The following is a 15,823-nucleotide window of genomic DNA, read 5'->3' on the forward strand; positions in this document are numbered from 1 at the left end:
CAGGGAGATTAAACAGACACAATAGGGGGAGGGGGTCTTACACATATTAGTCAAGGCAGGGAAGTTTAACAGACAATATAGGGGGAGTGGTTTTTACATAGATTACAGTCAAGGCAGGGAGGTTTAACACACACAATAGGAGGAGGGTTTTTTACATAGATTACAGTCAAGGCAGGGAGGTTTAACACACACATTAAAAATATGTATGTAATGTATTTATTGTTTATGTATTTTAAATACACAGGGGGTGTACTGTATGTTGTTTATTGCAATGTTTATTGGGGGCAAATGTCCCCAATAAACATGCTATTCTGCCTTAACCCTTCATTGCCTTAGCGGCTATCAGCTATGGTAATGAAGCAGCATTTCTGTATTTTTAATAATATTGTGCAGGAGCAGGGGGTCCCCTGAGTTTTGATTTCTGGCTCAGGGAACACCCTGCTCACTGTACAATATTATTAAAAATACAGAAATGCTGCTTCGTTACCATAGCACATAGCCGCAAAGGTAAGGAACGATTCTTTATTGATGTGTGTGTTTTATTTATACTGTAGATGTGCAGAGGGTCTCCGGAGCTGAACCACTGTGGTTTTAGGTCCAGGGACCCCCTGCTCCCCGAGATACAGGCCCCTTTAGGGGGTGCCGGTATCCCTCTGCTTGGTTTACAGGTCGCGGTCACGTGATCGGGACCTTTTAATGCAGAGGGATACCGGCACCTCATAAAGGGGGCTGTATCTCGGGAAGCAGGGGATCCCCCGACCAGAAACCAACGCGGTTCAGCTCTGGAGACCCCCTGCACATCTACACTATGAATAAAAATGTATTTTAAATGTATTTATTTATATTTATGTATTTATTTAGATTTATTTATTTTTTGGGCGGCTGCTGTGTGTGAGTTTTTTTATTGTGGGTAGCGGGAGTGGTTGAAGGGGGTATTAGTCCCAATGGTGGTTGTTTAGGGCTTGCGGGGGGGTAGCGGGAGGGGTTAACCCCTCCATGACCATAGAATATTAACTGCTACGGTCGTGAAGGGGTTAAGTGCACCCGCAACCCCCCCGCAAGTCCTAAACTCACACCAAGGGCCAAATACCCCCTTCACCAACCCCCGCTACCCACAATAAAGCGGGCACGGTGGGTTAACCCCTTCATTGACTTAGCGGCTATCAGCTATGGTAATGAAGCAGCATTTCTGTATTTTTAAAGATATTGTGAAGGAGCAGGGGGTCCCCTGAGTTTTGATTTCTGGCTCAGGGAACCCCCTGCTCACTGTACAATATTATTAAAAATACAGAAATGCTGCTTCGTTACCTTAGCACATAGCCGCAAAGGTAAGGAACGAGTGTTTATTTATATATGTGTTTTATTCATACTGTAGATGTGCAGAGGGTCTGCGGAGCTGAACCGCGTTGGTTTTAGGTCCGGGGACCCCCTGCCCCCCGAGATACAGGCCCCTCTAGGGGGTGCCGGTATCCCTCTGCTTGGTTTACAGGCCACGGTCATGTGATCGGGACCTTTAAATGCAGAGGGTTACCGGCACCTCATAAAGGGGTCTGTATCTCGGGAAGCAGGGGGTCGCCCGACCTGAAACCAATGCGGTTCAGCTCTGGAGACACCCGGCACATGTACACTATGAATAAAAATAAATTTTAATAATTTTTAATGTGCCGATGTTTGCGCAGAGAGAGCAGTGGATCTCTCTCTGCTGTAAACACATCTCGCCCCCGCCGGCCCATAGTATCATTGATGTGCATATACAGTACTGTATGTATACAGTACTGTATGTTAGGTGTTATAGGGGTTGTTGTTATACAGTATATATATATATATTTATACTGCATTACAATTCATGAATTTATGCCATCTGGCGGACACGCGAAGCATTGCAGCCTATTAAATCCTGAACCATTATCAATTAACACATCAACCGCGCGTCAGCCGGGCATGACCCGTGGCTGGGAACGCAAAAGGAATGCGGCATGCTCTAGGTGAACAGCGTCGCATTCCTGGAACCAGCCAGGGACAAACCGGTGATTTGTTAGAATAAAGTCTGCCGCAGCAGTATATTGCATTTTAATGAATTATCTCTCTGATGGACTACCATTCCAATTTTAATTCGTGAGACTCTCCACTCAATTAGGAGTCATCTAGTCAATTATTAACATGAATTAAGGAAAGGGTGTATATATATGAGTATGGACACATGCTGTAACTATCCCTGAGGAAGAAACCCACTAATAGGAGATTTGAAACATGTAGGAGGTCTTTTGGCATTACTGAGACACCGTAGCTGTGGAGAACAAGCGGTGACGTCACAGGAGGAGTTGATCGTCTGAACTCTGGGAGAAAGCAGCAAGCAGTGTGCAGCAAGCAGACACCCGAGCAGAGAAGGAGATCCTCTTCCGTGGATTGACGCAATTTCACCTCGCAGCAAGCGGTCCCATATGCTGATATGACCATTTCAATAACGCTTATGTCCTAGTCACTTTTGGTGAGTAGGTTTCCAATTTTACACCAAACGGAGCAAGTTTCAAGACATCTGGTTCCTATGCCAAGGCACAGATAGTTCTTTTTAGTATAATTCTTTTTAGTATAAATATTTGTATTTTTAGTGTAATCAATTGATTTTTATTTTATATGTTATACTGTATTTTATTGTTGAATTAAAATTGCTCTCTTTATACATCCTAGTTGTCCCTGGGTAATGCACTATTGCAGTGTGTTTGCTTGTTTTCTCTTTTTCTCTTGAGGAATCCATCAAGAAAAAAACTTTGTCTACAATCACAATTAAACCTTTCCTCAACACCACAGGAGGGGTCTTTCCCCTACATTACCAAATCTGGGTAGGAGATTCCAGATTCACTTCTTTGGGAAGCTCCAGGACTACCTTGGACTCTATATCACAGGTTTTTTGTAATTCATTGTAATTCATTGTTTGCATGAGCGCTATTGTTCACCTTTATTTTCACTAATTTCTAGTTGTGTAGATATATTCTGGAGCAATGCCTTGACAATTTCCTCCATAGTGAGTTTGAAGTGACAAATGTTACAAAGTACCCTTTTTGTCCAAGGGTTCTTGTCTCGGAACCTTAAAACTCACTATCTTTTAGGGTAAAGCACAGTCACAGGACCATCCAGCTCTGGTTTAAAGGCTTTATTTTCCTTGTCACTCCAGCAGACAAAATAAAGGCAAACAAAAAGAATCAAAATTACTCCTAGCTCTATCAGAGCATTAACTAGACAGCAATTCCCTAGCTATCTTTGGGTGGCTTTCCCACTTATGGTTTGACTCCCACTTAACATTCGGGATGCACATTGATACCCTGACAACCAAGACCTATGCCAAACTAGGGGTACTTTAGAGGAACAAATCCTCCCTAAGTCTCCTGGTCAGAAAGCGTAACACACAGCAGATGCTAATGCCAATTATTGACTATGGAGACATAGTATATGGCCCGGCACCTCAAACCCACCTTAGCAAACTTGACACCCTCTACAATTCAATTTGTCATTTTGTTCTCCAATGCAACTACAACACACATCACTGCTAAATGCTCAAACTAGATTGGTCATCACTAGAGTCTAGGCGCAAAGTTCACCTTTCCTGTCTTGCCTTTAAATTCTTCATGGGCAAGCTACCCAGCTACCTGAACAAACTCCTCACCCCTACCACTTGCAGCACTTATCACCTGAGATCAGACTCCAAAAGACTGTTCATGGTCCCAAGGCTCAACAAAGTATCCGGACGTTCCTCCTTCTCCTACCGTGCACCCCAAAACTGGAACAACCTACCAGAGACTCTCACATCCACCACCAGTTTAAGTTCTTTCAAATCTAAGGCTGTCTCACATTTTAATCTGGTCTGTAACTGTTTCATACGCCCATAATATATATTTTCTTTAACTGTGCACGCAATGTCTTGTATATAATGTATACCCTATTCATTTATGTAACTGTACTTGTAACCATGTATTATTTGTTTTACTCTGTGCCCAGGACATACTTGAAAACGAGAGGTAACTCTCAATGTATTACTTCCTGGTAAAATATTTTATAAATATTAAATAAAATAAATAATTCTCCACCTAATGTGACACAGTACCCTTTTTGTCCAAGGGTTCTTGTCTCGGAACCTTAAAACTCACTATCTTTTAGGGTAAAGCACTGTCCCAGGACCATCCAGCTCTGGTTTAATGGCTTTATTTTCCTTGTCACTCCAGCAGACAAAATAAAGGCAAACAAAAAAGAATCAAAATAAATACTAGCTCTATCAGAGCATTAACTAGACAGCAATTCCCTAGCTATCTTTGGGTGGCTTTCCCACTTGCCAAATAATAAAACAAATATCATAAATCAAACCTGTTGCAGGCCAGTCCTGTCTGTAGCATCCTGCTCTCTTAGCTGGAATGAGGAGAGAGGGGAGAAATCATCCAGCTTGCCCTTTCTTACACTCTGTTAATTAAGGCCAGGTGATCTGCACCTGCTTTCTTTTCAGAACCTGCCCTTGCCTTTAACCCTTAGTGGGGATAGGTATAATTTGCAAATGCAGGTTTTATGTACCTCCCATCTACAACTTCACCACTGTTCCTTTCATAGTATATATATATAACATTTTTAATATAGATATATTTTGCACATACACTGAGTGTCCCATTCCACTCCCCCCCTTATTGTCTAAGCTGATATTGCATTTCAATAGAGAGAAGCCTTTAATGTCCCCACTGTTACTTTTCACACTATGCTTCTGCTTCTGCCTTATCTTATTATCCCACTTCCTCTTAACATTCATTGCAAACAGATATCCCTCTTACAGCTCTGTATATAATATTTCTGTTTCTGTATTTCTGCCGTACCCGATGAAGAACCCTGAGAGGTTCAAAGCTTGTATCATATCAACTACTTGTTGGTCCAATAAAAGGTATCATACCCCCTACACCCTCTCGCTCCTTTATTATGTTACTACATGAGGGCCAAACACGGCTTCCCACCCTTCTTTGCCTTCTTTAACACATAATATCAGCATTGGGTAATATGGTATGGAAATGATCAACATGGGTCCAACATCTCTCTCCTGACTGAAGTGAAACACGTTGAGGATGTAGGGGGGAGAGCTAAACTGACCAGTCAGGATGTGAAGGCTCGCCAGTGATGGGGATCATAGACTAAAGCAGAACTGATTTTATCTTACTGCTATGTAAGTGAGGATACTGTATGTATGTGATAAATGGAATAAATAATGCATTTTTCAATTTTCCTCCTCTTTGTTTTTGTTCCAAGGAAAGAGAATATTTAAAATTTCTATTGAAGAAATGGCATATTGGACAAGTTGTACTTGTCTTGATGGAGCAGAAGCCTGAGCGTTAAGCAATGAATCTCAAAGCTCGTTACTGTATCTAACCAGTGTCATTAATTACATGACAAATCAAAGATGATTGAAAGTTAATTTATTATCTCTTTTCTTTAAGTAGGATATTATTATTATTATTATTATTATTATTATTATTATTAGTGGTGGTATTTGTGTTATTAATATAATCGCTGTGGTTTATTACAAGTCTATCAGCAGACATTACAGTACAGTACCTGGGGGTAGTGATACAGTTTTGTAATTAGGGACATTGTATAGGTTGTGGCAGAATTCAGGTCCCCAATATACGCAGCCAGGACACCTCTCCTGTGACAGACATAATTTGGAATCATGTCCCCTCCTCCTGATAATAATAAAATAGTTTTCTGTAAGGCTTCACGTTCATTGTTCTCTGAGTCATACACGACATAACCCAGAGTAATGTTGGGTAAAAGATCCTTCCTTTGGTTGATCTCATTTATTGCAAAAAGAAAGCCCAAATAGTGACGATACAGACGTGGATAATAGCTGTGGGGAATAGAGACAGGTTGTATTATTATTAACATAAGGAAGAAGTGCCTCTCCCCAAAGACAAGGAGAGCATAACATATCTAATAACTCTCAGATCTAACTAGTACAAGTGACATGCCAGTATTATGACTCAGAAATACACATGAGACACTATCATGGACAGTGTAGTAGAGAATCATATGAATAACCCCTAGGGTGATGTGTAGTGTAAGTGAAATGATTAAATTCATTTTAAGTCTAACAAAAATCTAAAAATAATTGGAGCAAGAAAATGTTAAAGCCGTGTAAAAAAATGTTCTTGATTTTTCTATACTCTCCTTGTCTGTGGGAGAGGCGCCTCTTCTTTATAGTACTCATATTACTCTAGTGCACCCAGACTACCTTCTACGGCGACAGAACGGGTGTCTCTTCTGTTTATACCCCTGTATTGTTATTAAAGTATTATTATTTTAGTTCTGTGTATTCTTTAATATAACATTTGAAATAGTGTTTGTGATTAACAACATATGTAAGTTTGTACATTTAAACTTTTTGGAGTAAAATAGTTTACTTTAGACTCATTACAAACAAATATACATTTAACATGACATTAAACACTGGAGAGAAAGTGTGATCAAAAAGATTCCCCGATATAACTATGCTGCTAGAATAAAAAGCTTTACCTAAATAACTATGCTGCTGGAATAAAAGGCTGCCCCTATATAACTATGCAGCTGGAATAAAAGGCTGTCCCTATATAACTATGCTGCTGGAATAAAAAGCTATCCTTAATAACTATGCTGCTGGAATAAAAGGCTGTCCCTATATAACTATGCTGCTGGAATAAAAGGCTGTCCTATATAACTATGCTGCTGGAATAAAAGACTGTCCCTATATAACTATGCTGCTGGAATAAAAGGCTGTTCTATATAACTATGCTGCTGGAATAAAAGGCTGTCCTATATAACTATGCTGCTGGAATAAAAGGCTGTTCTATATAACTATTATGTTGGAATAAAAGGCTGTCCCTATATAACTATGCTGCTGGAATAAAAGGCTGTTCTATATAACTATGCTGCTGGAATATAAGGCAGCCCCTATATAACTATGCTGCTGGAATAAAAGGCTGTTCTATATAACTATGCTGCTGGAATATAAGGCTGTCCTATATAACTATGCTGCTGGAATAAAAGGCTGTTCTATATAACTATGCTGCTGGAATATAAGGCTGTCCTATATAACTATGCTGCTGGAATAAAAGGCTGTTCTATATAACTATGCTGCTGGAATATAAGGCTGTCCTATATAACTATGCTGCTGGAATAAAAGGCTGTTCTATATAACTATGCTGCTGGAATAAAAGGCTGTCCTATATAACTATGATGTTGGAATAAAAATCTGTCCCTATATAACTATGCTGCTGGAATAAAAGGCTGCCCCTATATAACTATGCTGCTGGAATAAAAGGCTGTCCCTATATAACTATGCTGCTGGAATAAAAGGCTGTCCTATATAACTATGCTGCTGGAATAAAAGGCTGCCCCTATATAACTATGCTGCTGGAATAAAAGGCTGTCCCTATATAACTATGCTGCTGGAATAAAAGGCTGTCCAATATAACTATTATGTTGGAATAAAAATCTGTCCCTATATAACTATGCTGCTGTAAAAATATTTTGTCACTATAAAAATAGGCTGCTAGAAAAAAAACTGTAACTAGATAACTACTGCTGCGGCACAGTTTATTCGAGCATTTGCCCGTTCTGTGCCGCAGCAGTAGCCTGGCGCGCGCCCGAGTGTGACGGGCGCGCGCCGAAGCAGCGGAAGAGCGCCCTCCGATCGGGGCGCTCTCCCTACCGCTGCCGGGTCCGCCGGGTCCCCCGGAACCCCCTGCCGCTGTCCCGCGATCGCGGGACACCAGGGCTCCCTCGGGGAGCCCCTGGACACGCGTGCAGGGGGCGCACGCTCCCGATGACGTGTGACCGCGCGTCTATGACGCGCGGCACGCCGAGGGGCGGCCACTAGCAAGCCGGGAGATTTCCCGGCTTGCGGTACCGACCACACTTCAATAAAGTGTGTCGGTAGTGTATGCTGCTGGAATAAAAAGCTGTCCATACATACTGCTGCGCCAGCCTTTGTTTTAAAACTTCTCGGGGGCGTAGCGGGTGCATCTTCTGAATTCCACGCACAATAAATTGGGCATCCCCGCATTCATGACGCATTCACGCCGCCCAGCACCCGCGGCTCATCCGCGGTTGATTTGTTTAATTATAATGGTTCGGATTTAATTGGGGGAAATTATTTGCGCATCCTCCAGGTGGTAGATATTCATGAATTGTAATGAATCCTAATGTGCTACAGTAATGTATCGACTTGCAGGTGTTTAGAAAAAACCACAGTGGTCCATTGTGAATTGACCTTGGTACTGAAGAAGTTACTGTATCAATTTAGGCGTTTCATAATAAAAACTCAAGGCGCTGTGTCTTTTATACATTTCTGTAATGTATGTCTCCTGCAATGAGTACAATGAGTACACCGCAGTACGTTTGGAAAAAAGCCTGACATAACGTACGCTTATTTAATATGGTCCGCAATTAATGCTGCAGATTATAAGATTGCCACAGTTGGTCAAATGTATCAATATTTTGTCTAAAATTATGACTTTTACAAATTTTCACCAGATGCTCATGTGTGGAAGCGTGCAATAAGGAAAAAGTTAGGCAGCGATCCGTGTTTTTTTCGTATTGCTCCTGCAAACGAAGTACGAGGAGGGTATTGGTGTCTGGTGCCAGATTTTTCCAATATCTTTGATCATGGAGACTTCAAAAGGCAAAAGTCATGATAAAACCAACTAAGATTCGTCAGTCCAAGGCCAGCAATGGAACATCGCCTGTGCCGGCGCCAGCACTGGCTTACAATAACGGTCCGACCGTCAGTGGAAACCTGGTGGCAGGCAACCCTTGCTATCTATCCCCGCCAGGATACCTGCGGCCTGAGCAAGATTTCACGTACAGATACCAGCAAGCTTGCATGAACCAAAAAAATTTCCAGCTTCATCAGCTCTCAACTACAAGTGTAGCAGGCCCGCTGTCACCTGTCAACTACGTGTATAATCAAGAATAAAGCACTGGCAGTGGCTCGGCGCCAACCGTTGGCAAAGTCTATAATGAAGGTAAAAACCTGCAGTTCAAGCTGCCATATTTTATTCCTTTTTTTAAATATCAATACATTATGCACACAGATAAGCGATTAGTTACTGCAGATGGGTCGGTTCTCCTGTAATCAATCGCTTTGCTTATGGTTATTTAGTTCTATTATTTTATTCACAATTCTAGAAAATGTAGTCCAGCACTATGATTGGCTGAGCAGCTTCTACAGTAGATACTGAACAATTGGTGGACAGCTAGGTGCATGCGTGTACTGAATGCCTCATTGGAACCTTGTTGAAACGCATATCCGTGTCATCACATTTAGTCGCATGCGTGTATGTGAACAAGAGACGACCCCCCCCCCCTCCCGAGAAAATTATTGTGGGCTTCTTGAGGGCACTGATTAATTTTAACCAACCAGTATGTGAAATATTATACAATACTTACTGTATGTTTTTGAGACACTGAAATTTGTATAAAAGGTTGCATAATGCAACAATGAAACAATTTTAAAAATATTCAACTTTTTTTATTTTTTTGGAGTTAAAAACATTATGTTATAAATTTTGAACAACAGAACAGCAATAACGGAAACATATACTGTAATATACAGTACCAGTAATATTTTATTTTTCCTCAGAAAATAAACTTTGTCATCAAGCGGAGAACGGCAAATGGAGGGATTTCGATGGATAATATCGCTTTTTTGAAACGTTGCTTGCGCATTGATGAATTTGATGTAAAAACCCAAGTACTGGAGGCAACAATTTAGTGACAGTGCAATTTTTATTGATTAGGATAGTATAACTGTGAGCTTTATAGAAAACCTTAAATACTGTTTTCATATTCAATACTTTTTTACATACTGTACTGTATAAGAAACCCCAAAATAAAAAATTATAAACTTTTATTCTATACAGTATGTATTTATTCTACAGTATATGTATCTATTGAGTCTCTCACGATACTCATTAAATGATCGGTAATTTTGAAATACCTCCACAATTATTCTCCTTAAATTTTCTGGCAGAGCCTTTTTTATTCGATTCCCTTTGTAGTTCACGTTGTGGGTCCACCCGCAGTACTCCTCATAACTGACGTGGTGTTTGAAGATGGACAGGGCATATCTATGGGCTATACCAGCACTTGCAACCTTGTACTTCTCCCTGACTGGCTGGGGCAGGACGCGCAAGCTGATGTCGGGCACCGTTTCAATGCACACGTGTGTGGGCGTGACTCTGGGAGCGGATGTGCTTATTTGAACGGGTGTGCTTCTGGGAGCGGGTGTGCTTATGGGAGCGGGTGTGATCCTGGTAGCGGGCGAGGGTAGGTGGTCTGGGAGGATGCTTTCCTCCTGTCGAAGTCGCCTTATCGGTGTTGACATCTTCTGTCGTGGTCTTAACGGGGTTGTCATGTCATCCTCATCATACATGTACATATATTCTTCAGACGGAGGGGGTGTGCTTGGTGATGGAATCATGCCACACTCCTGCTCCTGCGTCCGACATACAGGGGCAGGAACTCCAAGCTAAGAATGTATCCCCGCTATGTCAATATCCATCTTCTCCATACACCCATCCATCTTCTCCATACGCCCATCCATCTTCTCCATCCGCCTATCCATATTTAACATGGTCTCTAAAGGAAGATCTATCTTTTGCACCATAGAATTGTCAGGGATCTCAATACAACTTAACCCATTCAACATGCGGGCGAACAAGCTGGATCTTGTGCATGGGGTGCTGTGGACATCTGAGTGAATGGGTGCTGGTGCGGATGAGATAGGGGAAACCAGCAGCAGAGCATCATAGGGGATGGGTGCTGGAGCAGATGAGATATGAGGTCCCTGGAGAGCAGCGTCGTTGATGGGTGCCAGAGCAGGTGGCCTGGGGGTTCCCAGGAGAGCAGCGTTGTGGATGGGTGCAGGAGCAGGTGGCCTTGGGGTTCCTGGGAGAGCAGCATCGTGGATGGGTGCAGAAGCAGGTGGCCTTGGAGTTCCTGGGAGACCAGTATCGTGGATGGGTGCAGGAGCAGATGACCTAGGGGTTCCTGGGAGAGCAGCGTTGTGGATGGGTGCAGGAGCAGGTGACCTAGGGGTTCCTGGGAGAGCAGCGTTGTGGATGGGTGCAGGAGCAGGTGACCTAGGGGTTCCTGGGAGAGCAGCGTTGTGGATGGGTGCAGGAGCAGGTGACCAAGGGGGTCCTGCGAGAGCAGCGTTGTGGATGGGTGCAGGAGCAGGTGACCTGGGGGTTCCCGGGAGAGCGGTGTCGTGGATGGGTGCAGGAGCAGGTGACCTGGGGGTTCCTGGGAGAGCAGCGTTGTGGATGGGTGCAGGAGCAGGTGACCTGGGGGTGCCTGGGAGAGCAGCGTTGTGGATGGGTGCAGGAGCAGGTGACCTGGGGGTTCCCAGGAGAGCAGCATTGTGGATGGGTGCAGGAACAGGTGACCCGGGGGTTCCCAGGAGAGCGGTGTCGTGGATGGGTGCAGCAGCAGGTGACCTGGGGGTTCCCGGGAGAGCAGCGTTGTGGATGGGTGCAGGAGCAGGTGACCTGGGGGTTCCTGGGAGAGCAGCGTTGTGGATGGGTGCAGGAGCAGGTGAACTCGGGGTTCCCAGGAGAGCAGCGTTGTGGATGGGTGCAGGAGCAGGTGACCTGGGGGTTCCCAGGAGAGCGGTGTCGTGGATGGGTGCAGGAGCAGGTGACCTGGGGGTTCCCAGGAGAGCGGCATCGTGGATGGATGGCTCCCATTTGTTTTGCATTCTTTGTACACCAGCGAACTTCTATTTTCCATAATAAGGCCCAGGCTTCTTAGCCTTTGGGGTCGTCTGAAGGTTTTCTTTATTTCTCTTGGCCTTTTGCTTTGGCTTTGGGTTGGAAAAGACTTCCGCCTTTCTCTTTTTCATGGTGGTCGGCACGGCAGAAGCAAGCGGGTTCTTGCGTCCGTAGAATCCGGGATGATCCATGGATGCAGATGGAATAAAGCACAATGCCGTATCTGGACAAGAGCAAGTTCAGATGCAGATCAGCGTGTGGTAGGCTATTCAATTTGAGTGACCTTTTATACACAGTGTCCTTATTTTAATTGAGGGGAAGGTGTTAAAAGTGGGCGTACTGTGTATTAAACCTGTTGAGTGAGGTTGAGACAAATTAAAGTATAAATACACCATCCATTTTGTTGATTCACTGAACATTGAATATTTATTTATTTATTTTATTTATAAAATATTTTACCAGGAAGTAATACATTGAGAGTTACCTCTCGTTTTCAAGTATGTCCTGGGCACAGAGTAAAACAAATAATACATGGTTACAAATACAGTTACATAATGAACAAGGTATACATTATATACAAGACATTGCGTGCACAGTTATAGAAAATAAATATTATGAGCGTATGAAACAGTTACAGACCAGGTTAAAGTGTGAGACAGCCTTAGATTTGAAAGAACTTAAGCTGGTGGTGGATAAGCTTGTGCTTGTATTTCTTTTTAAACGCAGCGATGCCAGTTAAAAAGATGTCTAGGGATCTCAGAATGAGAATACAGAATATGTACACGAGAGGACAACGAATTTCACAGATTCAACGCTGGTTAAGTATTTCGGGCCTCGTTGTACCAGCAGCCACCGTGAGCTATCATGCCCACAGTAATGCCAGAAATGTCAAGCGGACACCAACAGTCACTACCGCGTAAGTAAAGTATTTTTAATATGTTTTCTTTACTGTACAGTTCTGTAATAGCACGCTTACTTGTTAAATGGCTTATTGTTTTTAACAGTACCTTTTTCCTAGCAATTATTTGAGATAAAAAAAATTGTATGTCACCTCCCCCCAATGCAGTATACTGTATCCCCGTATCTTTACCGTACAGTACAGATTAAATGCATGTTTTTACATTCTTATATTCTTATAATCAATACATTTATAGACACCCATTGTATTTCCAAGTGAGTTGCACCTCTTTCCTTAATTATCACTCACTTCATTATGACTCATTATGACACTCACTCACAACCCCCAATGCAGTATACAGTACAGTATACTGTTTACTGTATAAAGTATGACACACACATAAAGTACACATAACATATTATAATTTAATATTATATTTATATAGCTGTATATTTATATAACAATATTATATATACGGTATATTATAATTTATATAACTGTATATTTATATAACTATTTTATATATATTGTTTTTAACAGTAACTTTTTCCTAGCATTTATTTGTGATGAAAAAATCAAGACAGAGAATTAATGAATCTATAATGTTACAGTATATTTATTTAGCGGCTGGTAGAGTACAGTATATATATATATATATATATACAGTCATGTGAAAAAGAAAGTACACCCTCTTTGAATTCCATGGTTTTACATATCAGGACATAATAACAATCATCTGTTCCTTAGCAGGTCTAAAAATTAGGTAACTACAACCTTAGATGAACAGCAACACATGCCATATTACACTGTGTCATGATTTATTTAACAAAAATAAAGACAAAATGGAGTTGCCATGTGTGAAAAACTAAGTACATCTTTACTGCTTCCATAGGAATTAAGATGCTAAGTAGCATACATGTGCTGCTTATCAAATGCCCTTGATTAATTGATCAAGTGTGACTACCTCTATAAATGCCAAAGTTTTAGCAGTTTGCTGGTCTGGAGTATTCAGGTGTTTGTTAACACATTCCCAAGGAGGAAAGACATCAGCAATGATCTTAGAGAAGCAATTGTTGCTGCCCATCAATCTGGGAAATGTTATAAGGCCATTTCCAAACAATTTAAGTCCATCATTCTACAGTGAGAAAGATTATTCAAAAGTGGAAAACATTCAAGACAGTTGCCAATCTTCACAGGAGTGGATGTCCCAGCAAATTCACCCCAAGGTCAGACCGTACAATATTCAGAAAAAATTGCAAAAAAAACAAGAGTTACATCTCAGACTCAACATACCTCAGTTAGCATGTTAAATATTAAAATTCATGACAGTACAATTAGAAAAAGACTGAACAAGTCTGGCTTGTTTGAAAGGGTTGCCAGGAGAAAGCCTCTTCACACAAAAAAAGAACATGGCAGCACGGCTTATGTTTGCAAAATTACATCTGAACAAACCACAAGACTTCTGCAACAATGTCCTTTGGACAGATGAGACCAAAGTGGAGATGTTTGACCATAATGCACAGCGCCACGTTTGGAGAAAACCAAACACAGCATATCAGCACAAACACCTCATACCAACTGTCAAGCACGGTGGTGGAGGGGGTGAGGATTTGTGATGGTTTTTCAGCCACAGGACCTTGGAACCTTGCAGTCATTGAGTCGACCATGAACTCCTCTGTATACCAAGGTATTGTAAAGTCAAAGGTGAGGCCATCTGTCCGACAGCTAAAGCTTGGCCGAAATTGGGTTATGAAAGAGGACAATGATCCGAAGCACACCAGCAAATCTACAACAGAATGGCTGAAAAAGAAAAGAAACAAGGTGTTGCAATGGCCCAGTCAAAGTCCAGACCTCAACCGGATTGAAATGCTGGGGAGGGACCTTAAGAGAGCTGTGTATAAACAAATGTCCACAAACCTCAATGAACTGAAGCAATGTTGTAAAGAAGAGAGGGACAAAATTCCTTCACAACGATGTAAGAGACTGATAAAGTCATACAGAAAACGATTACTTCAAGTTATATCTGCTAAAGGTGGTTCAACAAGCTTTTGAATCTTAAGGTGTTCTTAGTTTTTCACACATGGCTTCTCCATTTTGCTTTATTTTTGTTAAATAAATCATGACACACTGTAATATGTCATGTGTTGTTTTTCATCTGAGGTTGGATTTACCTAATTATAAGACCTGCTAAGGAACAGATGATTGCTATTACAGTATGTCCTAATATGTAAAACCATGGAATTCAAAGAGGGTGTACTTTCTTTTCCACACCCTGTGTGTGTGCGTATATATATATATTTTTATAAATAAATAATAAATAATATAGAGAGAGAGAGACAACAGAAAAAGCAACCTTATAAAAAGCACACGGACATAGATATAAAGTGTAAACAGAGAATTTATTAAAGTGAGTTAAAACAGGGGATGAAATTTAAAAGGAGAGGGGGGCTCAACTGTACCATACAATGTGAACCTGGAGGCAAGGGTCTAAACATAGAACCAATACTGACATGCACAGGACACAGGGGGCTCTGTAAAAGCACACCTGTAAATTGAAACCCACACTGAAAAAATATATCCACATTAATAGAATCACCATACAAACATCTTGGGTAATTGCGTGGAGTGGATACAATAAAAATGCAAGTAGCAATGTGAGGTATACATCACCACTCAGTGTAGGAGTGTCACGGGCAGAAGAGTAAGTCAAAGCTCCATATCAGGTAAATGAGGGTAGGGGCCCCCCTCAGCAGACTCCCACTCCAACGCGTTTCGACCAGAAACTGTCTTCTTCGGGGAGTGGTGAGGGGAGAAATGAGCTAGCATATATAGGGGAAATATAGCAGCAAAATTGGCGCCAAACAGATTGAAAATTGTAAACAGCTGTGAGAATTTAGATGGATCTACAAGCAAAACGGCGTCATGGGGTCTATTGTGCAAAAATGAACAACCTCATTGGTTTGGTACAGTCATGTGGTATCACCAGCGTCATCACGTATGTAAATTGTGAAATGACGCTCGTGACGTCATCACGTTGACCGCGTCATAGCGCGCGGTTGGCATGGCGACCGTACACATAAATATAGGGCGGACGCAAATCATGGAAGGAGAGGACCGAAGTTCACAGTATACTGCTTGTACTGTCCTATGG

The 15,823-nt window shown here is 41.9% G+C and overlaps 1 protein-coding gene across 1 annotated transcript in view; it reads right to left on the reverse strand.

The window, feature by feature from the left end:
• Nucleotides 1-15,823, reverse strand: part of LOC142491261 (extracellular calcium-sensing receptor-like) — a 68,655-nt gene that overhangs the window by 13,181 nt on the left and 39,651 nt on the right. Inside the window, exon 2 of the mRNA XM_075593552.1 lies at nucleotides 5,581-5,872. Coding sequence (XP_075449667.1) covers nucleotides 5,581-5,872 — 292 coding nt within the window. The remainder of the gene's footprint in view (nucleotides 1-5,580; nucleotides 5,873-15,823) is intronic.

Source organism: Ascaphus truei, chromosome 3 (assembly GCF_040206685.1).
Source record: "Ascaphus truei isolate aAscTru1 chromosome 3, aAscTru1.hap1, whole genome shotgun sequence".
Classification (NCBI taxonomy): domain Eukaryota; kingdom Metazoa; phylum Chordata; class Amphibia; order Anura; family Ascaphidae; genus Ascaphus; species Ascaphus truei.